This window comes from Musca autumnalis, unplaced genomic scaffold (genome assembly GCF_047663935.1).
Source record: "Musca autumnalis isolate F117 unplaced genomic scaffold, ASM4766393v1 scaffold_2, whole genome shotgun sequence".
NCBI classification, from domain to species: domain Eukaryota; kingdom Metazoa; phylum Arthropoda; class Insecta; order Diptera; family Muscidae; genus Musca; species Musca autumnalis.
Genome location: NW_027411755.1, coordinates 204,149,337 through 204,174,903, shown reverse-complemented (window position 1 = coordinate 204,174,903; position 25,567 = coordinate 204,149,337). Strand labels below are relative to the sequence as shown.

Here is a 25,567-nt window from a genome sequence, read left to right as displayed (position 1 = left end):
CGGTTGATAGTGAAATCGGATGCTCATATGGATTTTGAGGATTTCGCGATTTACACGCATTGTTACCTATATCTTTCGCTAGATGTTAGCGTGTACTCGAGAAGTGATTAGAATAAAAAATGTGATTTTTTGCGTGAAATTTAACTGAAATAGAAGAATAACTCCGACCTAATTCTCTTACATTTTCTTCAACTAACTCACAAAATAAATTTGAAAAAATATGTATTTTCTCTTACAAAAATTTTATAACTTCCCTCAAAATATATATTATTTTATTTTTGCTATAATATGCAAACCACTAAACAGATTTGTATATTTTTGGGTTCATTTGAATCGTCGCGATGTTTAGATTACGTACATATTTTTAAGATACATATGTTTCCGATGCATAAACAGCTTAAATTTTATTTAAACAACTTGCAAGCACGCAATTTTTTGAGTTCTTTCTTAATTTCCGCGAAAATTTAAAAATTTTCACTAAAGTTATGGGACCTCAGTAAACATATAGTATGTAGGAAGTCATAAATTGACACGTTTCTCAATATAATGAATAGCGTTTTTATAAGATTTTTTCTTATAATCAGAATTGAAACCGCCATAACTTTTGCGCGCAATAACCAAAATTAGTATCTCGAACAGATTTGAGAATGGGAATTTTTTCTCAATCCATGTACCAAAAATCTTTTATGTAGCTTCAAAAAATGTATTTAATTTTTTTCAAATGGAATATTAAAAAATTTTGATTTTTTCTCCTATATACTTTGATACGACAAATGTCTGTCTGTCTGGATAACTCTCGAACAGTTCAACCGATTCGAACCAAATTTTGGGTTTCGTAATATTTTGTCCAAACTTAGTTTAAGTTCGAAGATGGACCATATCGGTCCACTTCTTCTGGTACCTCCCCCACAAAAGTTCAAAATTTTTTCTGTAAAATGGTCTGAACGATAACTCTCGAAGGGAGCAATCGATTTGGTCAAAACCTTACACATCGTACTATTCCTTCCAGATCTAGATCTGGTTCGAATATGAAGCTGAAAGAAACCCTGACGGCACCAACCAAAATGGCAAATCCGCAAGATAATCCTCGCAGGGAATTTCTGATTGATGCAGGCTTTCACATCGTATTATTACATCCAGTAATGTATCAGGTTGGAATATGGATTGTATCGGTCCACTCCGTCGAGTACCTCCCACACAAAATTCGGATAAAGTGAAGTTTAAGAACTCCTCACGGATCCTTTTGAATTTTTTTTCAGTAATCCGCAAGATAATCCTCGCAGGGAGTTTTTGATTATTATTTCATCCAGTCCAGTATGGGATTGAAATATAGACAATATCGGTCCACTCCTTCGGGTACCTCCCACACAAAATTCGGATCGAGTGAAGTTTAGGAGCTCCTCTCGCATCGTTTGACACTTTTTCAGTAGATTGTTGGAGCGGTCTCATTGACACTGGTACATTTTGTTCCGGAGTAAGTCAATACTTCCTAAGATAATGGCCCAAAAGCTTCAAATCCCTGTCGGATATTGTGCAAGATAACCCTAAAACTTTTTCAAAAATTTCTTTCAAACTTATTTTAACAAAATTTAATATTTTGAGTCCTTTATGAGGAAGTTTGGTTGCGAAAAATGTTTGGTATATGTCAATGATTTGGTATAAGCCCACGTTTCGGTACCTACAGATTTTAAAGCTAACTCGTGTTATAAAATCAATATATTTTATATACGGCATAATTATTGTGTTTGGTTTGGTTTTGTTGTTTTTTCTTGGTCATCAGTGGCTGAGGGTATTTCTCCGTCAGCACAGCTGACTGATATATACTTAGTACTTGTTAACAAGTAAGACCGGCGTTAAGTTCAGCAAGGCCGAACTTGTTCTACCCTCCACCATGAGTTGTATTGAAGTAAAATGGAACAATTAGAGATACGCTTCTATGGGGGATATAGAAACCAGCGGACCTATATTGCTAATTCTCTTCTAGAGTGTTTTATAACCCCATGGAAGACGAAATAACAAATTTCAGTCTTCCGGTAAGATATATCGAAACGTAGGCCTATACCGACGAATTTCAGCCAGAAAAGCTTTTACCTCCAACAAAGAGTAAATACCAAATTTCAGTCATATCGGTGGGTGGCTGTGGCCACAACTTTCCGAATACCGAAAATCGAGAGGTACCGTTCTATGGGGGCTGTATGAAGGCGTGGACCTATACCGCCAAATTTCATTTGGAATTTTTAATACCCCAAATAAGGACCAAATACGAAATTTCAGTAATTTCGGTGGAATTTTGAGATCATAACCTTTAAAATACCGAAAATAGAGAGGTAGCGTTCTATAGGGACTATACTAAAGCGTGAACCTATACCGACACATTTCATATGAAACGTTTTGTACCCCGAATGAAGACCAAGTACAAAATTTCAGCCATGTCGGTGGATTATTGAGGCCACAACCTTCAAAGTACCGAAAATCGAGAGGTACCGTCCTATGGGGGCTATATGAAGGCGTGGACCTATACTATATAAATTTCTGGAGGAAATTTTATACCAACAACGAAGACTAAGTACCCAATTTCAGCCATTTCGGTGCAATAATGAGGCTAAAACGTTCAAAATACCTAAAAACGGGTGGTACCGTTCTATGGTAGAAACTTCAATACCACATTACAAAGCTCTGTCTTGAAAATTGCGAGCTGTATCTTGATTTCAACAGACGGATGGACGGACAGACAGATACTTTATAGGGTCTCCGATGAATATTTCGGTGTGTTACAAACGGAATGACAAATTTAGTTGTACCCTCCATATTATGTTGGAGGGTATAAAATTCCACTTTTTATGGGTTCCACATTTTATGAAATAGACAATCTTTCAAGAAATATTTTTAAAAATCCACGTTAAAAAAACTGACAATCCTGCAAAAAGTACGGGAGTTTTACGGGACAATCCTTCAAAAAGCCTTTATTAAAAATATTCTTAAAAATCCTCGATTTGTGAGTGTGACAGTCCTTCAAAATATTTTTTTTTTTAAATCCACGGTTTATATGTCTGACGGTTCTTGAGAATTTTTTAAAAATCCACGTTTTTAGGTCTGACGGTACTTGAGAATCTTTAAAAAAGGTTTTTAAAAATCCACGTTTTAAGAGTCCGACAATTCTTCAAAAAATATTTTTAAAAATCCATGTTTTCAGTGATAGACAAAATCCTTCAAAAATATTCTTAAAAATACAATACAGGTCTGAACCATAACGACAATCCTTAAATTTTTTAATCCACGTTTTATGGTTTCGAAAATCCTTAAAAAATTAAAAATCCACGTTGTCTGTGTTTGAAAGTGTGGGTCTGAGAACACTTCAAAAAATATTCTTAAACATTAAAGCTTAAACTCATTCGCAATGACCCTAAATGTTTTAAACATTATTCTCTGTTTGAACAGAACTTATCATGTCACATTACACATAATCCTCTTGTTTGTCCATCTTGAAATGTTAATTAACCCCTTTATGCAGGCGTAAAGACGGCGGAGACGTAATCACAATCATGTAAATGATATCACAACTAATCTGAGAGAAAGTGCAGCAATTAGAAGTGCTTTAATGAGGCTAAATTAATGCGTGTCCATTAGAAAACAAAGAACTGAAGAACAAAACGGCGTCCATAAAACAGTGGCAATCAAGACGACGACAACGACACATAAAGGATGTAACACCCACACACGAATAAAAAAATCATGGGAGACACAACTGCCACCCCCTCACAATAAAGTGAATAGATTAAGAACACACGAACGCACACGCACATAGCACACAAAAAAGCTACAAAGTAACGTTTCGAAATGACAACAAATGGCGCCAAATCAAACATTTAAATAAGAAAACATAACCACCCACAGATAATATCCGCCGTCACAAAGCCACTCACTAACATACAACTGTGACTTTGATAACGGCTTTAAAAAGTGGAGAAAGAAAAAACAGAACATTTACAAGATGGTTGTTGAAAGGACAAACAAACAGGATGTCTAAAACAAACCGACGCACTTACACACTCTTCTACACCTACATGAGATGGTAGTAAATATTTGAGTAAGAACAAACCGACGCACTTACACACTCTTCTACACCTACATGAGATGGTAGTAAATATTTGAGTAAGAACAAGCAAGCAAACAGACCATAGTCATCCATTCCGTACGAGATATGGTGGTATGTATGGCATGTGCACATAAAATAATGTCCTTACTCTCGCTTAAACAAACACCACTAAACTGATGACGATGACAACACAGCCAGAATAGAAAATTAAGACAACAACAATGCAAAACTATGCAAATATTTTTGACAAGCAACATGATTTATACATTTTTTATGAAGCCAAAGAATAAACATTTTTTTATGACTTTCACAAACAATTACCAAATTTTGTATGTTGTGCAAAAACAAACAACACGAAATGAAATTGTTGGATAACTAAATTAAAAATTTTCCGCGAAAGTCAACGGATAGATGGGACCTCATTTTAACACCAAGTACGAAGTTAAAAGAAAAAGTGAGCAAATGCTCTAATCGTGAAAGGGAAGACAATGTGATATACTATACAACATAAGAACGTTAAAAACTTGATTTGGACGTTGGGATAGTAAGCCATCCCTCCAAAAACAACATACTATAAAAAATAAGGGAAAAGAAAAAAACGAAACCCCATAAAGTTGACGACGCTCGAATCTGCACCTGGAATGTTCGCACTCTTTACAGAGAAGGTGCAGTTTACGCATTAGCAGATGTACTTGAAAATCACAAGGCCGATATAACTACGATGGATTCGGAAAAGCGTCACAACAACACCTAAAGCATTAGTATGATTTCGGATTTGTAATTGGTCGGAGTTTAAAACATCTGGTGTTCAGCTTCACCCTAGTAAATAAAATACTCACTGCAATTCGATTAAAAGCAAAATTCTTCAAGATCAGCCTTATTTGCGCCACTGAAGAGAAGGACGAACAGACCAAGGATACATTCTGCGAGCACTTAGAAGAAGCATATGACCGTTATTCTGTCCATGACATTAAAATTATACGACGCGATTTTAATGTCAAAATTAGAAAGTAGAATATCTTTGACCCAACAGTCGGGAAATTCAGTTTCTATGGTAATTAGCAGTACGAACAGACACAACACGGAATTTGGACATCGGTAAGCTGCAATCACAACAGATAGCCCCACGGCGGCCGGTTCTATGCACCGGATTGACTCGAGGAATCTTCGACCTGGGGCCGTCACCTCAACAATTATGTATTTTTTCACAATAGGAGCGACAATTTATGCCGTAACGCCTGCTCCGAGCACTTTTGGTCCGTGTCAGATCCAGAGCCACCACATGACAACAGTGGTGCGATTTAATGGATTACTACACGGAGGAAAAACAAAACGCCTCTCTAACATATGTCCCAAACATATTTTGCAGCAAACATATATTTGTTTACAATCAGTCCCAAACATAACATACACTCCGGTTCACCTGAATAGAACCAACCAATATTTACCTACAAATGCCGTTATATCTGACGATAGGAGAGGAATTGTAAATTATATTTTTGTGGACACGTAGAGTATATAGTAGCCGATATTTTCAATACCTAACATGTCGCACATATGCGTTATTACGGTGCTTTTTACTCGCTTTATAAAAAAATGTCAAAATGTTTTAATGGTTCACCAGGATAGAACCACTCTAAGAAAGAAACAGCTTAGCGAAAGGGGAAGACCGATCTTAATTTTTTTCGAAAGGAAGGGGTTCATTGTTTGTGGTTATGGTGTTCACACATCTTTTACTAATGGAATAAGTACCGAAAAAATATTTCTGATCCGTTATTACACAAAAACAAGTAAGAAAGTATCAGTCAGCTGAGCCGACAGAGATATACCCTCAGCACAACAAAGAAGAAACACAATACTTCTGTAGGTTTTTAGCTGTTAAGAAAATTTTCCGGGATGGAAAGGGTCGCAAAAAACTACATGTTTTAACAAACTTCAGAATGATCGAAGACGAGTGCATTTTTTCCAAACTTTGGGTAGGGTGTACCCATAGGAGTGATCCGATGTAGTACATATTCGGACCTAATACAAATCTGTAGGAAATATTTTTTTTCTTTATTAGTCTATGGATATTTTCCTTACACTATATAATTAAATATGTTGTACTTAATTTTCTGAATTTAAATATATTACAATTTTACTTTTCAATTTTTTTTTTTTTTGAGCTAAATCCATGTCTCTCTTAAAGGGTTATTTTACACATTAGCCAGTTTAGGTGGTGCCGGTAGGATTTTCTGGACCTTTTTGGGTCATTATCTCAGGAAGTATGGACTTTCCCAAGAAAAAAAAATTACAACGTCGTAACAGGGGCACAAGTGCAACCTGCTGCGTCACAAATTAATAAGATCAGAGAGGAGTTCTTAAACTATACTTTTTTCAAATTTTGTGTGGGAGGTACTCAAATGAGGGGACCGATATAGTCCATATTAGAAATCAATCTATGCCTGAAAGTAATATTACCAATAGCAAAGTTTGGCTCAATTCGGTTATTCCCTCCTAGAGTTATCATGCCCACAATCTTGGCGAAAAATTTTGAACCTTTGTGGGGGAGGTACCGGAAGGAGTGGACCGATAGGGTCTATCTTCGAATTTAAACTAAGTTTGGACAAAATATTGAAAGACCCAAAATTTTAACCAAATATGTTGATCCGTTCGAGAGTTATCGTGCACTCCAAATACGACACATGGTATTATATGGGTTGCTTGCAGTTTTCGTGCTGATTTCCGAGGATATATGGACTTGCTCCTGAAAAAAAAATATATCGTCGTAATGGGGGTAGTGAATACAAGTGGCTGCAAGAAAAATCAAAGCGATTCGAGAGCAGGCCGTAAACTGCACTTAAGCAAGATTTTGTGTGGGAGGTACCCGAAAGAGTGAACCAATAGGGTCCATATTGGAACCTTATCAAAGTGTGGACTTATTCGGTTACTCACTTCAAGAGTTATCGTGCGGACAATTTTTCCGAACATTTTTGAAATTTTGTGGGTGAGGTACCTGAAGGAGTGGACCGAAATGACCCATCTTCGAACTTAAATCAAATCTGGATAAAATATTTCGATACCCAAAATTTGAACCGAATCGATTGATCCGTTCGAGAGTTATCGTGCGCACCAGCCAGACAGACGGACGGACATTGCTAGATCGACTCAAAATTGTCTGAAATGGCTGTCTCCAGATCAAAGAAGAAGTAATCAAATTGATCATGTTGTAATAGATGGAAGACATTCATCCAGCGTGTTGGATGTACGATCGTTCCAAGGCGCAAACATTGATTCGGAGCACTACCTTGTTGTAGCAAAGGTACGTATCCGTCTAAACGTTGCAAATAAAGCACGAACAGACTCAACGCGGAAGTTGGACATCGATAGGCTGCAAACACAACAGATAGCCACAGCATTTTCCACTCAACTAGCCCAATTGCTTAACGCGAGCACTCCTTGTCCCGATAACATAACAACACAATGGCAAAATATTGCCAACTCCATGCAAACAGCCGCAAAATCCATACTTGGATTCCAGAGACCTCCACAAAGGAATTCATGGTATGACCAGGAGTGTCGTGCTGCTACCGAAGAGAAAAATGCGGCATATAGTGCTACTTTACAATCAGTAGCAACGCGTAGCGCACGAGAGAGATATTGGGAGAAAAGGAGAGAAGAGAAACGTCTTTTCCGCAAGAAAAAGAGAGAATTAAAAAGGCGGGAGTGTGAAAAAATCGAGATGTACAGGAGACAGAATGAAGTCCGAAAATTCTACCAAAGAGTGAAACATCAAACAGATGGCTTTGGTACAGGCACATCCTCCTATAGAGACCAGCAAGGTAATCTGGTAACATATACAGATAGCGTGCTCAGGATATGGAAGGAACATTTCTCCAATCTGCTGGTATCCAATAGTAGCGAAGACGATGATACCACAGATCCAATCCCAGAAGATGGTATAGAATGTATACCGCCCGGCCAAGATGAGGTAAAGACAGCAATCAACCGGCTGAAGAATAATAAAGCAGCAGGAGCCGATGGCTTACCAGCCGAGCTGTTTAAAACCGGAGGCGACGCGCTGATAAGGTGTATGCATCAGCTAGTTAGCACCATCTGGCAGGAAGAACGCGTACCCGACGATTGGAACCTGAGCATCCTATGTCCCGTCCACAAGAAAGGAGATAAGACTGTATGCTCAAACTATAGGGGCATAAGTCTTCTCCCTATTGCCTATAAGATAGTGTCAGGGATATTGTGCGAACGACTAAAGCCAATGGTCAACGAAATAATTGGACCATACCAATGTGGCTTTAGACCTGGCAAGTCCACCATTGACCAGATATTTACCCTGCGGCAAATCCTAGAGAAGACCCAAGAGATGCATACATAGACATCATGGGACGATCAGTAAAGGAAGTAACTGATACCATTAGGAAGGTCGAAGCAGAATCTGCGAAAGTGGGTCTGGCGGTAAACGGCGAAAAGACAAAGTTGATGGTGTCGACGCGCAAAGCGTCCATAGAGCTCGGACCAACTGTAGAAGTTGGTACCTACAATTTTGAGGTAGTTAAAGACTTCGTCTACCTCGGCACTGCCATAAACACAACAAACAACATCAGTTGTGAAATAAGAAGAAGAATTGTATAGGCCAACAGATGCTACTATGGTCTAAGTAAGCAATTTGCTTGGTGTGTTTGAGAGGAAAATTCTTCGAAAAATCTACGGTCCGATTTGAGTTGACGGTGAATATCGACATGCAAATATTTTGACATTTTTTCATAAGGCGAGTAAATAGTGCCGTTATAACGCATATGTGAAACATGTTAGGTATTGAAAATATCCACTACTACATATTCTACATGTCCACAAAAATATAATTTACAATTCCTCTCCTATCGTCAGATATAACGGTGTTTGTAGGCAAATATTGGTTGGTTCTATTCAGATGAACCGGAGTGTATGTTTGGGGTCCTGCAAACAAACATATGTTTGGGTGCAAACCCAAAAGCCACAAAAAAACAAACACAAGCACCAGTGGGCGCTTTCTGAGAGCAAGGGAGCGTAAATTTCAATGTGAAACACATTGAAATGTATGGTCACTTGCTCTCAGTATGAGGTCACTAGCTATCTCTAACATATACACACATTTATAAATGGTGGTGGTTTATTGAAAGGCATAGAAATACCAAACACAAAAGCAACAACAGACACATATCCAGGTACAACAAATTCCAAAGAAATACATAACAGACTTTAATAAAAGAAAAACGGAATGGAATAATTTATAAAAAGTCACACTCAAAAAAAAAATATATATATATATAGAAACATCGTAGAACACTTTTTCTTAGTTCTGAAATAAAACACATTTTCCTCAAAGTTGAAATCATCAGCGGAAAAACGACATCTGCAATCAAATGATTATATAATGTAACTAGCAAAGTGCCCGCTACTTCGTATGCGGAAATGATATAAAAAACAAATAAATCAAATATAATATGGAAATGGCGAACGCAGAAAATTTTGTTGCACTAATACCAATTTTAATCAATATTTTTTTATTTTAGTACTATTTGTACCCTTTAGTCCGATTTTCAAAAAGATCACCCTTATCTCACCATTACACATTACCAGCAAGGCCAAAGTTGCACCGCAATACTCACCCTAAATCCAAAAACACAAATTCCAGCACTGTCCCTACACTCAACAACAAATTGAGTACCATTAGGCACTTTTCGTATATTTTTGGTACGTATTTCGACGACATACCTCAACCCTACACTGAAATTAATACAAAATAATAACAGTAATCGTAATTCCAAATCTCAAGATTCCAGCCGTATCCGTTCGTCCAATTCCAAATTGTACCAAACTTAGTACCATTTCGTACTCGTCGTACCCATAAGTAAGATTTTCGAAAGCTACCTCAATCCTTCACTTTAACAGTAATCTTAATTCCGAATTTCTGGACTCCAGCTCTATCCGTTAGCCCAAATCCAAATTGTACCAAATTTAGAACAATTTAGAACTTTCGTACCCATAAGTACGAATTTTCCTTCCTCAATCCAACAGGCCTACAATAATTTCAATAATTTCAAATTGCAGGATTCCACCGCTATCCCTTCACATAAACCAAATTTTACCGAATTTAGTACCACGTAGTACTTTTCGTACGCATAAGTACGATTTTTCAAAACTACCTTAATCCTACTCTTCAACTGTAATCGTAATTCCAAATTTCAGGATTCCAGCTCAATTAATACACCCAAATCCAAGTTGTACCAAATCTAGTACCATTTAGTACTTTTCGTACCCATACGTACGACTTTCCAAAACTTCCTGAATCCTACATTTCTACAGTAATATTAATTCCAAATATCAGGATTCCAGCTTTATTCGTTCATCCAAATCCATATTGTACAATATTAGTACCATTTAGTCTTCTAGTACTCATAAGTACGAATTTTTAAAACTTCCTCAATCCTACATTCCAACAGTAATCTTAATTCCAAATTCTAACTCTATCCGTTAGCTAAAATCCACATTGTACCAAATTCAGTACTTTCCGTAACCATAAGTATGAATTTCCACAACTCCTTCAGTCGTACACTTCAACAGTAACCTTAATTGCAAGTTTCAGGGGTCCAGCTCTATCAGTTCACTCAAATCCAAATTGTACCAAATTTAGTACTGTTAGTAACCACAAGTACGAATTTTCAAAACTTCCTGAAACCTACAGCCCAAGAATAATCTTACCTCCAAATTTTAGGAGTCCTGCTCTATACATTCGCTAAAATCCAAATTGTACCAAATTTATTGTTCCGAATTTCCGCAATCCCACACTCTAACAGTAACCTTAATTCAAAACTTCGGGATTCAAGCTCTATTCGTTCACCCAAATCCAAGTTGCACTAAATTTAGTACCATTTAGTGCTTTCCGTATTTCAGGATTCCAGCTCTTTCTGTTCAACCAAATCCATATTGTACAAAATTTAGTACCATTCAGTGCTTTCCGTACCCATAAGTACGAATTTCTAAAACTTCCTCAATCATGCAGCCCAAGAGTAATCTTAATTCCAAATTTCAAGTTTCCAGCTCTATCCATTCACTCAAATCCTAATTGTAAAAAATTTAGTAACTTTTAGTTCTTCTCCTACACTATATTTGACCAAAATATACAATTAGTACCAAATTTAGTAACTTTTAGTACTTTTCGTACACTTATAGGTCTAATTTCCAAAAACCCTTTTGTACATCTCTATAACTTTCCATCAGTGACCCTGGTTCAATTTTCATTCTAGCTCTTCGCGTTTGCCTAATACAAGGTATACCATATTTAGTACCCTTTTTTAGTATTTTTCGTACCTTTCTAGGATGGCTTTTCAAAAACCCCTTTTCCCCTTTACACAAAAACAAATTGTACCAAATTCTATACCATTTAGTACTTTTCATAATTTGTATTTCCAAAGTCATCTATCTGCATATCTTACCCCACACACAAACAGTGACATTAAGAACAAATTTTTGAATTCCAGCTCTGTTCCTACACTCGATAGGAAATTTCGAAAGATTTAGTACTTTTCGTATATTTATGGTATGTACGTATTTCTTAAACCACCTCCATATACCAACGCTACACACCAACCCTCACCCTGACCCCAATAACAAATTGAGTGTCATATCGTAATTTTCGTATACATTAGTACCAAATAATAACAATAATATTAATTCCAAATTTTTAGGATTTCACCTCTATCCGTTCGTCCAATAACAGATTGTACCAAACTTAATACCATTTTGGAAAAATCGTACTTATGGGTACGAAGAATACTCGTACCCATAAGTGCGATTTTTCCAAAACTACTTTAATCCTTCGCTTGAACAGTAACCATAATTCCAAATAACAGGATTCTAGCGCTATCCGTGTACTCAAATCCAAATTGTACCATTTAGTACCATTTGTTACATTTCGTGCCCATAAGTACGAATTTCAAAAACTACCACCAGGTCTCAATCGTACACTCCAACAATAGTCTTACCAAATTCTAGGATTCCAGCTCTATCCGTCCCCCAAATCCCCATTGTACCAAATTTAGTACCATTTTGAACTTTTCGTTCCCATAAGTACGAATTTCCAAAACTAACCCAATCCTACATTCCAACAGAAATCTTAATTCCACATTTCAGGATTCCAGCTCTATCTGTTCACCCAAATCCCCCTTGTACCAAATTTAGAAATATTTAGTACTTTTTGCATTCTAAGTACTAATTTCCAAAACCACCTTATTCTTACACATAACTGTAATATCAATTCCAAATTTCAGGATTCCAGCTCTATCCGTTCACCCAAGTCCAAATTTTTCTAAATTTAGTACCATTTAGTACAATCATAGTTTCCAAAAACTCTTTAAGACATCTTCTGTATTCTTCATCAGTGACCGTCAGTCCAATTTTGGGGAATCAAGCTCTATCCTTTCACCCAAATCCAAATTGTACTAAATTTTGTACCATTTAGTACTGTTCTTACACATAAGAATGAATTTCCAAAACTTCGTCAATCATACACTTCAACAGAAATCTCAGTTACGAATTCCCATAGTACCAAATTTTGTACCATTTAGTACTTTTCGTACACATAAGTACGAATTTCCAAAACTGCCTCAATCTTACACTCCAACAGTAATCTCAATTCCGAATTGCAGGATTCCAGCTCTATCCGTTCACCCAAATCCCTATTGTACCAAATTTAGTACCATTTAGTACTTTTCGTACACATAAGTTCGGAATTTCCAAAACTATCTCAATCTACACTCCAACAGTAAACTTAGTTCCAAACTTTAGGATTCCATCTCTAAGCGTTCAGCTAAATCCAAATTGTACCATTTTTAGTACCATTTAGTACTTTTCGTACCCATAAGACCGATTTTCCAAAACTATCTTAATCCTACACTCCAACAGTAATCTTAATTCCAAATTTCAGGTCTCCAGTTTTATCGGTTCACCCAAATCCAAATTGTACGAAATTTTGTACCATTTAATACTTTTCGTACACATAAGTACGAATTTCAAAAACTATCTCAATCCTACACTCCAACAGTAAACTTAGTTCCAAATTTTAGGATTCCATCTCTAACCGTTCAGCTAAATTGTACCATATTTAGTACGTTTCGTACACATAAGTACGAATTTGCAAAACTACCTCAATCCTACACGCGAACAGCAATCTAAATTCCAAGTTCCAGGATTCTAGCTCTATCTGTTCACACAAATCCAATTTGTTCCAAATTTAGTACCATTTAGTACATTTCGTACCCATAAAAACGCATTTTCTAAATTACTTCCATTCCACACTCCAACAATTACCTTAATTTTAAATTACAGGATTCCAGCTCAATCCGTTCACCCAAATCCAAGTTGTACCAAATTTAGTACCATTTAGTACTATTCGTACCCATAAGTACGAATTTTCAAAAATATTTCCATTCTACACTCCAAATTTACCTCAACTCCAAATTTGAGGATTCTAGCTCGATTCGTTCACCCAAATCCAAATTGTACCAAATTTAGTACTTTTCGTACACATAAGTACGAATTTCCAAAACATACTCATGTCTCAATTCTACACTTCAACAGTAATCTTAATTCCACATTTCAGGTTTCCAAAATTGTACTAAATCCAAATTGTACTAAATTTATTACTATTTAGTACTTTTCGTACACATATATACGAATTTTTGGTACCTTTTAGTACTTTAGTACCTTTTAGTACTTTTCGTACCGTTCTAGGCCGAATTTCCAAAAACCCAGCCTTATCTGACACCTTTGGACCAAGAGTGAATTTCAAGATTCTAGCTCCAGCCGTTTAGCCTGGGCGTTGATTATGAATCAGTCAGTCAGTGAGTCAGTGAGTCATCATTACTCAACTCTTTTATAAGTATAGATAAATAGGTACATCCATATTTCAAATATACATATGTATGTACATATCTGAAAAATGTGTTGATGTAATTACGAATAGTAAATGCGATATCTTCCTTGTCCAATAAAATATTTCCCTTCACCTTTTTGATTCAATTATGAAATGTATTGGGCATTTAATTTACTAAAAAGCAGCATTTCTTTAGGAAAACACAAAACACTGATTTCTTCACTCACTTTACCGTCTTTAGTCAACGATTGTATTTAGAAAACTGAAGAAAATAGAACAACATAACTAATACCATTTTTTGCTTTTCCTCTTCGCTTGCTACGTTGGTTAACAACAACAAAGCACGAAACACACGTGTTTTACCGCACCACACTACCAAAGTTTCTGCGTCTGCCATTACACCATACACACACGCATCTTTATTATACAACAGCATTCCACAGCCGCGAGACCTCTGCTGTTACTCTCTTTGACAAAAATCGTCTCTCCTCCCACAAAAAATATGTTGGTACCCAAACAAATAAAATTGAGATATGTTACAAAATGTTCCAAATACATATTTGTTTGGACACAAACAAATTATGTTTGGTTCCAAACATATATTTTTTTTTTGCAATCGGTCCCAAACAAATACTTGTTTGTATCCAAACATATTTCTAACATATATTTGTCTGCGTGTGCGATAGATATGCTGCTTACTGTGCCAGAACATCGCCAAGTGTGTTTCTAACTTCGCCGTCGGAAAACGAAACGTCCCGGCAGTTATCCCAACATCAACAAACGCAGCATTCCAGCAATTCGATTGCAACGGTCTCCGCAATAAGGTCAAAGAAATTGTGGACTTTATTAGTCGGAAAAACATCATTGTCGCCGCGATCCTGGAAACAAAGTTCACCGCTACCTGTAGCTTGCAACGTTGTGATGTCTGCAACGTTTTGCGGAAAGATCGCACAAGAAGCGGAGGAGGAGGACTTGCCTACCTAATACACCAGTCACCAGTACATACCTATCTCCCTTGAGCTTGACTCTAGTGAACCATACATGGAATGTATGGGGGTAGCAGTAAAGTGTGGTACTGCAGAGGTACCACTGCTTTATGTGACGATGAAAAGCTGTGCTCTGCGTTATATGCCCGATATTAGTTCCCGTTTAGAGAGCAATAACCTTCTGGTGCTAGGGGACTTCAATGTCAATCATGAACTTCAGCATTCCGTCATCGGTAATGAACAGATGGGTACAGCGCTGGCCGAGCAAATTGATAGCTTCACCTTTTGCACGGTGAATGAAGATGCGCCAGAAGCACCAGGTCTGATAAATGACGTATCCGGCAACGCGTAATTTCTCTTGGCTTAGACTACCTTCCTATCATCGTCTCCGTAAATATACCACCTAACTTCATAACCTGATTGGCAAGGGTTCAGAGAATTTACCAATCACCGCTTCAGAGAGCTCCACATTCCTTCAGATCCTCGGGTAGTTGAGAGAACTTTCTGAGAACTGCAGCCGCCGCTCGCATACCCGAAATAATACCAAATTTCCCAGCAGAGGCGACTAGAAAATGAACGTGATGAACTTCGTCGTACGAACCCTGAAGACGCAAGATTAGCGAGTTTACTCTTGAAGTCAACAGGTTAGTAGGCGAAGATAAGCGGAAAAAGTGTATAGACCACCTGAAGCAAAGCAACATGGTGCAGGATTAAATAAAATGTGGGCAACAGGGATGACAGAACGATGCCATCCGAAACGCGAAATCATCCCAATCGTTGGGCCCACACCGAATATCGATGGCAATGCTTAAGAAACTGGATGAACCCGGAGTTGAGTATTTAACAAGTGTCCTCAACTTATCATTAGCCACCCATTAGCAGCATTCCAGTTGCCTAACATAAACGTGGATTTCGGAAAATGTATAGTACTACAACAACATTAGACGCCATATCCACACGTATCTGTAGAATTAAACCAAAAAAGGACGTGCGACCGAACAGTCATGGTGGCTCTTGACCTATCGAAGGCCTTCGATACTGCCAACCATCCATCAAGCCGTGTTTGAAACGTTGGGTAATCAACTATATGTGCGAACGCTAGTCGTTTGTGGAATTCAGAAATAAGAAGTTCAAACCCCCCAGGGAGTTCCTAAGAAGGGGTGATATCTCCCTGCCGCCTGGAGGGTGTGGAATTTCAGAAAGGTAGAGGCTAAACTTTCAGAAATTCCTCACACTCCATACGGCATAACTGATCTAGTGCAGTTCTTCCATCTGAGGAATATGAAAATATCTGCCGCTAATAGAGATAGGGGCATCCTTAGATATTTCTTCCAACTAACATTTGATATTGCATGAACACATGATAGATAGATTTTTCACAGCAAAACTGGGTAGTTGCTCAAGAAAAGACCCCTGTGGATTCGTGCAAAGAAATTGTGTTTAAAAACGATCGCGGTGCTTCAAACGGCGTATATAAGAAGGTACTAAATTTGGTACAATTTGGATTTGGGTGAACGGATAGGGCTGGAATCCTGAAATATGAGATTAAGATTACTGTTTGAGCGTAGGATTGAGGTAGTTTTGGAAATATGAACTTATGGGTACTGAAAGTACATATTTGAGCGAACTTATAGAGTTGGAATCCGGAAATTTGAAATTAAGATTACTGTTACTGTTGTCATTCTAAATTTGGTTGTCGATCTAAATTTGGATGAACGGATAGCACTGGAATTCTGGGAATTGAATTAAGATTACTATTACGAACAGAGATAAATGGTACTTAGTTTGGTACAATTTGGTATTAAAGGAACGGATATACAAGTGAGATTTGGAATTAAGATTACTGGTATTAATTGGTATTAATGTCAGTGTAGGTTAAGATATGTGGTTGGCGAAATAAGTATACGAAAATTACTCAATTTGTTTTTGGGTGGTTTAAGAAATACGTACCATAAATTGACGAAAAGTACTAACTCGATTTAAATTTGGTATCGGGTGTACGAACAGAGCTGGAATTCTAAAATTTATTTTTAGTTTCATTGTTGGTATGTGGGGTTAAGATATGGAGATGCTTTGCAAATGCATACTATGAAAAGTTCTAAATGGTACATAATTTGGTAAAATTTGTTATTATGTAATGGGGTTAACAGGAATTTTGATATATTGGCAGGAGGTTTCGAAAATTTGTACTTATTTTTATACCCGGGGGGCCCGGGCCCCCCCGAAATGATTTTATTTCCCATAGGATATTAGCATACGTTACAAATTTTTTAATTTTTGAGTAAAACTTTAAACTGTTTTAAATGATTCAAGAAATATGTAAAGTAGTTGGAAATATTACAGAGAATTATTTAACTACATTGGTATGCTTATTGTCCAACATATTTGAAAATATAAAAATAATGAACAAGTTAGGCTTTTTGAGCAATTTTAGGCATAGTTCTTTTAAAGTTTTAAGGTGTTGTTTAATCGGAATTTTAGGCTGACGGTGTTACTGAGTTCAGAACAATACGTATATTTGTATTTATTGAACGTTTGTTTGTAGGTCCAATACTTTGGCTTATAAACAACATCCAGAAAAAAACATTTTTGCGATATTTCGTTTTTGAAATTTTTTATAAGAGCAATTCAACAATAAAATGTAAAACTGTTACTTAATCTTTGTGGTTTTAAGTATTTGTATATTTTCTCTAACATAATGGACTATTTTGAAATTCATAACAATTACAAATTCTTTATTATGTTTGAAATTTGCAATAAAAAACTATGTATATCAACCAACGGGTGACGTAGGGGATGGAAGATACCAAGGAACGGTCCTGACCGGTTTTAACATGGCAAAGCCCAGGATTTATCTTGGTCCCTCTTTCATCCCAAGTGGACACTGACCTCCCCGTGGTGTCACCTGGGGAACTGCCTTTAACACCCGTTAAAGGTAGTGAGCTAACATGTGCCGCGCGTTCACCCATAAGAACGTTAAAAACTTGGGTTTGGGCGTCGGGATAGTAACCCTCCCCTAGAAAAAACAGCCTACTATGAAAAAACAAAAGAAAAGAAAAACAAACCCCTCTAAACTTGACGAACCCCGCAAACGTTTTAAGGACCATGATCTGCGAATCTGCACCTGGAATGTTCGCACTCTTTATAGAGAAGGTGCACCTAAAGGTGACGCACTGTATTATAGCTGCCATGACGTAAAGCATGAGTTTGGTTGTGGATTCGTAGTTAGTCGGAGACTAAAACATCTTGTATCCAGCTTCACTCCAGTGAATGAAAGACTTGCTGCAATTCGAATAAAAGCTAAATTCTTCAACATCAGCTTTATTTGCGCTCATGCTCCCACTGAAGAAAAGGACGAACAGACCAAAGATATATTTTACGAGCGCTTAGAAGAAACATATGACCGTTGCCCTGCCCATGACATTAAAATCATTCTAGGCGATTTTAATGCCAAAATTGGAAAGGAGAATATCTTTGGCCCAACAGTCGGGAAATTCAGTCTCCACAGTGAAACATCTGACAATGGTATGAGACTGATAGACTTTGCAGCTGAAAAAAACATGGTAGTTAGCAGTACCAGATTTAATCATCTCGATATTCATAAGGGCACCTGGCTGTCTCCAGATCAGAAAACAAGAAATCAAATTGATCATGTTGTGATAGATGGAAGACATTCATCGAGCGTGTTGGATGTACGATCGTTCCGAGGCGCAAACATTGATTCGGACCACTACCTTGTTGCAGCAAAGGTACGCACCCGCTTAAACGTAGCAAACAAAGTACGAACAGACACAACACGAAAGTTAGACATCGGTAAGCTGCAATCACAACAGATAGCCACAGCATATTCCACTCAACTAGCCCAATTGCTTAATCAAAGCCCTCCTCATCCCGATAACATATCAGCGCAATGGCAAAGCATTGCCCACTCCATGCAAACAGCCGCAAAATCCATACTTGGATACCAGAGACCTCCACCAAGGAATCCATGGTATGATGAGGAGTGTCGTGCTGCCACCGAAGAGAAAAATGCGGCATATAAGGCTACTTTACAATCCGTAGCAACGCGGAGAGAGGAGAAACGTCTTTTCCGCAGGAAAAAGAGAGAGATGGAAAAGCGGGAGTGTGAAAAAATCGAGATGTACAGGAGCCAGAATGAAGTCCGAAAATTCTACCAAAGAGTCAAGCATCAAACTGATGGCTTTGGTACAGGCACATCCTCCTGTAGAGACCAGCAAGGTAATTTGGTAACTGATACAGATAGTGTACTCAGGATATGGAAAGTACATTTTTCAAATCTGTTGGTATCCAATAGCAGCGAAGACGACGAAGATACCACAGTCCCAATCCCAGAAGATGGTATTGAATGTATACCGCCCAGCCAAGATGAGGTAAAGACAGCAATAAATCGGCTGAAGAATAATAAGGCAGAAGGGGCCGATGGCTTACCAGCCGAGCTGTTCAAAACCGGAGGCGACACGCTGATAAGGTGTATTCATCAGCTAGTTAGCACCATCTGGCAGGAAGAACGAGTACCCGACGATTGGAACCTGAGTATCCTATGCCCCGTCCACAAGAAGGGAGATAAGACTGTATGCTCTAACTATAGGGGCATAAGTCTACTCCCTATTGCCTACAAGATCGTGTCAGGGATATTGTGCGAACGACTAAAGCCAATGGTCAACGAGATTATTGGACCATACCAATGCGGCTTTAGACCTGGCAAGTCCACCATTGACCAGATATTTACCCTGCGGCAAATCCTGGAGAAGACCCAAGAGATGCAGATCGACACCTACCACCTTTTTGTCGATTATAAAGCAGCCTTCGACAGTCCGCTGCGCTCAAAGGTATTCCAAGCCATGTCTGAATTTGGTATTCCCGCAAAGCTCATCCGGCTTTGTAAAATGACTTTAACTGACACGAGGTCCTCAGTTAAAATAGGAAAGAACCTCTCCGAAGAGTTTGGTACCAAAAGAGGTTTCAGACAAGGAGACAGCCTTTCGTGTGACCTCTTCAACATCCTGCTAGAAAAGGTTATACGAGAGGCAAACGTCAAAAGAAGTGGCACAATCTACACCAATAGTCACATGTTACTTGCTTATGCTGATGATATAGACATCATGGGTCGATCAGTAAAAGAAGTAACTGATACCTTTATAAAGGTCGAAGGAGAATCTGCTAAAGTGGGTCTGGCGGTAAACGGTGAGAAGACCAAGTTGATGGTGTCGACGCGCAATGCGTCCATTGAGCTCGGACCGACTGTGGAAGTTGGTTCCTATAATATTGAGGTAGTAAAAGACTTCGTCTACCTCGGCACCTCCGTCAACACAACAAACGACATCAGTTGTGAAATAAAAAGAAGAATTGTATTGGCCAACAGATGCTACTTTGGATTAAGTAAGCAGTTTAAAAACAAAGCCACATCTCGTCAAACAAAAATAACGCTCTACAAAACACTGATACTACCCGTGCTGATGTATGGCTCCGAAGCCTGGGTACTTGCGCAAGCAGACATGGCAGTGCTTGGTGTGTTTGAGAGAAAAATTCTTCGAAAGATCTACGGACCAATCTGCGTTGACGGTGAATATCGACGTCGCATGAACCACGAGCTGTATCTGCTATACAACGACATCAATATTGTTAAACGTATCGAGATGCAGCGATTGCGTTGGCTAGGCCATATCATAAGAATGAGCGATGATGAACCCGCTAAAAAGGCGTATGAATACATGCCACATGGCGGTGCACGCAGAATTGGCAGGCCAAGGAATAGATGGCGCAAACAAGTGGATGATGAGATGAAAAGGCGCGGTATTCCAGAGTGCAAAGCAACAAATAGAGAGGAATGGAGATCTCTTCTTAGTTCGGCCTATAGAACAAATGTTCTGTAATGGGCCAGCTAAGTAAGTAGTAAGTATATCAACCATTTGTTATGATATAATTTCTGTTCCGCCGCGGTGTCGTAAATATCTATTGGACAAAAGGATTTTTCTGTCGAATTTTTATGTTTTGTTCGACCTTTCGAATGTTAATAAAATCAAGATTATTGAGCTTGAGGTCAATGTTTATATTTTACTAGCTGAACCCGGTGCGCTTCGCTACCCCGAATAAGGTAAAATATATTTATACCCTACACCACTATGTGGGGAGGGTATTATAAGTTGGTTTTGGCCAAAAAGTTTGTAACGCTTCGAAATAATGGTCGTAGACCCATACTTATATATACCAAAATGAATGTCTCGATAGCTGAGTCGATCTGGCTATGTGTGTCCATCCGTCAGTCCGTCTGTCCATCTAAACTTTGTAATCACGCTACAGGTCGCAATTTTGATCGGATCGTCACGAAATTTTGGATGTTGATGGGGGCGCCGGAGGGGAAGAAGCCTATTGATTTTGGTGATGGTCGGATAATATTTAGGGGTCGGAATGGGCAAAAAACTTATGTGGATAAAAATACAACGTTTTTTTCCAAAGCGAATATCTCAGCTTCTATACGGGGTACAACAAAAGCAGAACCTGACAATAAAAGTAGAAAATATCACCTTTCTAATGATGTAAAGTACGTTCTCGTAGGTGATCAAACAACGAAGATATCACAATAGTCGCAAATAAAACACAAATTTTCATTTTTGCAATTTTAATTATAATGACGATTATCACAGCTTTGGTTGGGGATCATCCAAAAACAAAGTCAGACTATGAAAGTAGAAGATCCCATCTTTACAATGATGTAAACTAGGTCGGCATAGGTGACCAAATAACGGAGATTTTGCAATAGTCGGTAAAAATCCCATTTTTCCACTTTTTTGGAAATCACGCTACAGGTCGCAATTTTGATCGGATCGTCACGAAATTTTGAGGGTTAATGAGGGTCGCACAGATGAAGAAGCCTATTGCTTTTGGTGATGGTCGGATAATATTAAGGGGTCGGAATGGGAAAAAAAACTTATTTGGAGAAAAAGTCAACGTTTTATTTCAAAGCGAATATCTCCGCTTCTAAAAGGGGTATATCAAAAGCATAACCTGCTTATGAAAGTAGAAAATATCACCTTTGTAACGATGTTACGTAGGTTGTCATAGGTGGTCAAACAACGAAGATATCGCAATAGCCGCTAATAGAACACAACTTTTCATTTTTGCGATTTTAATAACAATGGCAAAGAAAGTAGAAAATATCACCTTTACAAGGATGTGAAGTAGGTTGTCATAGGTGGTCAAACAACAGAGATATCGCAATAGTCGGTAATGCATCCATTTTTGTGCAATCACACTAGGAAATTTTGATCAGATCCTCACGAAATTTTGTGGGTTGATGGGGGTCTAACAGAGAAAGTAGCCTTTTGATGGTTGGCATACATCCCACTTTTCCATTTTTTATTTGGGTTGTACTGCCGATGCACTTAAATGCGTTTCAAAAAAATTGACCTGTTTTAAGACATTCAGAGCAAAGGCGCTAAGCTATCCCAATTTTAATATTTTGAATTTTATTAGTCAAAAGCTTATGAACTGGGGTAGTGGTGTAGGGTATCACGTAGTCGGCCCCGACCCTACTATAGCCTTGGCTCACTTGTTTTACAAATTTATTTGTAGGCCAATTTTTCGTCACTCATTGCAACTTTCATTAAAATCGCGTATATAAAGCGTGTTTGGTGCATCAAATACATGAAATCGGAGGAGAATATATATGGGAGCTATATCCAAATCTGAACCGATTTCAATATAATTTGAAAAATTTATTTCTAGACCCAATTCCGTCACACATTCCAAATTTCATTGAAAGTGGACCTACATAGCGTGTTTAATGCATAAAATACATGAAATCGGCCGAAAATATACAGTTAGGCAAGAAAAGTATTGCAAAAACCAATGGCCTGTTCCCGTACTTTATAAAGTGGTAAAAGTCGTAAAACTTATAAAAGTCGTAAACGATTTTCATATCAATTTTGTGTACGGGAACTCAAAATGTGTAAAAGTGGTAAAAATTGTAAAAACTTTTTAGTTCTGGAACAGAGCTCAAAATTGTAGAAAATTTCATATCAATTGTTCGTTTATGGTAACAATTTATGTAAAAACTATACGGTTGTTTGTGCAAATCTCTTGCTATAGGTCCTTACAACAATATTCCGTCAAAATATGCAAAGGTTATTTGCGATTTTTAACAAATACGGTCAAAAATAAGAATTAACTACTACTTGGGGGTGACAATAAAAGTATTGCAACGGGAAAATCAGTACTATAAAACTATAAAATTTTTGCAATTTTTGCGGTCATTATGCATTTTTATGACTTTTGCGTCTAATAATAGACTAACAGTATTGAATGTAATAAAGTTCAGTGATAAAAAATGCGGTCACGGAGGGTCTTCAGACAGGTAAAAAACGCATGGGACCATATTAACGATAAACAATGACGAATCGGCCACAGGTAAGTATGCCAAGAATGAATCTTTGACTCAATATGTATTGTAGGATAATGGAACAATACAAAACAGTCCGATTCTGGCTTTGAGAACATCGAAATACCTCTGGAAAGTATATGGAAAAAATTGACACCAGTGTAGTATATTTAAACGACCTACGACAGAGCATTATTTCGTCTCTGAATGGTATTGATATGATTTAATTTTTACTAAGTGGATAGATATTATCCTCTGGTATCATAATAAATCCAAACAATTGCGCTAAATTCAATAAAACCCATTAAATATGGAAACTAAACCGCTACTGGAGAAGCTGGAATACCGAATATTTGGCTACTATATTCTTTACCATGAAAAATAGTATACCATGTTGGGTTCACGGATATAATAATGATTGGGAAGACATCCCCACTGACATCATTAAGAAATATTTAATAGTCATTAGTCTGAAAGTCAGAAAAATCGATCCCGAAAGCTTAAACAAAGTCAACTACCACCATTCCAAAGACCAGATCATGACATGTTAATCTTATTTGTGTAAATTGCCGATGTAATATAACAACACAAAACTCCTAAATACATCGGGCCAACATCCTGATATCAACCCTCATAAAATGTTTGGGTCCAATTTAACAAAAAACTCCAAAAACATCCTCCAACGAAGGATCAAGATTTACTAAAAATTGGGGAACCAGTATCCTTAGAGTGGAACATACCGAGCCTTAATTTTTGGTTTAACTAAGCTCATTAATGCTCCAATGAATGATTAAAGTGGATAGACGACTCATTAAGGAACACACCTTTGGTAATTCTCGAAGAAACCATCGATTTGGCAATTTTTGCAATACTTTTATTGTCACCCCCAAATAGTAGTTAATTCTTATTTTTGACCGTATTTGTTATAAATCGCAAATAACCTTTGCATATTTTGACGGAATATTGTTGTAAGGACCTATAGCAAGAGATTTGCACAAAACACCGTATAGTTTTTACATAATTTGTTGCCATAAACGAACAATTAATATGAAATTTTCTACAATTTTGGTTTTTGCAATACATTTCTTGCCTAACTGTATATAGGCGCTATATCCAAATCTGAACCGATTTCAATTCTAGACGATTTTAGACCGATTTATTTCTAGACCAAATTCCTGCACACATCCAAAATTTGGAGACATTATCTGTTACCATTCTATATATACTTGCATAAAATATCTAAATTTTTTGAAGGTACCTCCGATTCTGATGATATATCTAAGGATCAACCCGGAATTTCAGAAATTTTTATAGCCTATGTTACCTTCAGGCCATGTAGTGACATTTTCAGGAAGATCGGTTTAGCGGTTTCCAAAATTACAATGAATTTCATCTTCAGAGATTTTTCTGTGGATTACTCTTTGAATAAAACCAGAAGAAAACGTCATAGAAACCCACAGCAATTGTATTTTTGGGAAGTACTTTCAATGGATGCACATTTCTAGAAATGTTAATTTTTCCTGCTTCGGTAAAGGACCTTGTGACGACAAACGAAATCTAAAAACTGGTTGGAAACAGGTTCTTCTTTGTCAAAATCTCAACAAGTACCACTCGACTTTGCGGACAGGAATATACCCTGAGCCTGTTTGAGTTGAAACTTTCATCTATAGACAGATCGAATAGCGGCTACACAGCCAAAATCCTTAAACCCAGAAATTTGTAGCCATTTTCGGACGTATGAACTTGCAAACAAAATATGGATTTGTATCATTGATCACAAGTGTTGCGGAGGAGGTATGGAGAAATGGACCGGACCGACATAGTTCATTTTTGGAGTAGATCTTATTTTGGGAGTCACTCCTTTTAAAAGATATTGCGCCCACCAGTCATTTCAGTTGGCCGTAGTATTTTCACCTTTTGACAGGAAATATGGACTTGCCCACGATAAATCTTATACCACTCTAAACTGCATTTAACAACTATTTTGAAGGTTTGCGAGGGAGGTTCCCCAGTATGGGCCATTTTCGAGCAAAAACTAAGTTTGGAAAAAATATTACTAAATCCAAAGTTTGGACCAAATCTGTTGCTTCGTTCAAGAAAACTCGCGCATACCACTTTAGCTAAAATTCTTGAAATTTGGGGGGAAAATACCAGAAGAAGTAGACCGAAAAGCACCA

General features: G+C 37.6%; 1 protein-coding gene across 12 annotated transcripts in view; it reads left to right on the top strand.

Annotated features, from left to right (window-relative positions):
* Positions 1–25,567, top strand: part of tadr (torn and diminished rhabdomeres) — a 100,261-nt gene that overhangs the window by 42,504 nt on the left and 32,190 nt on the right. For 3 of the 12 annotated variants that reach the window (XR_012410547.1, XM_073970656.1, XM_073970649.1), the window contains exon 1: positions 17,775–20,905. The exons of the other annotated variants lie outside the window; for them this stretch is intronic. Coding sequence is in view for 2 of the 3 variants with exons in the window: in XM_073970656.1 (XP_073826757.1) it covers positions 20,886–20,905 (20 nt within the window). In the remaining variant the exon portion in view is untranslated. Of the gene's footprint in view, positions 1–17,774; positions 20,906–25,567 lie in introns of those variants that run through there. 12 annotated transcript variants of the gene reach the window in all.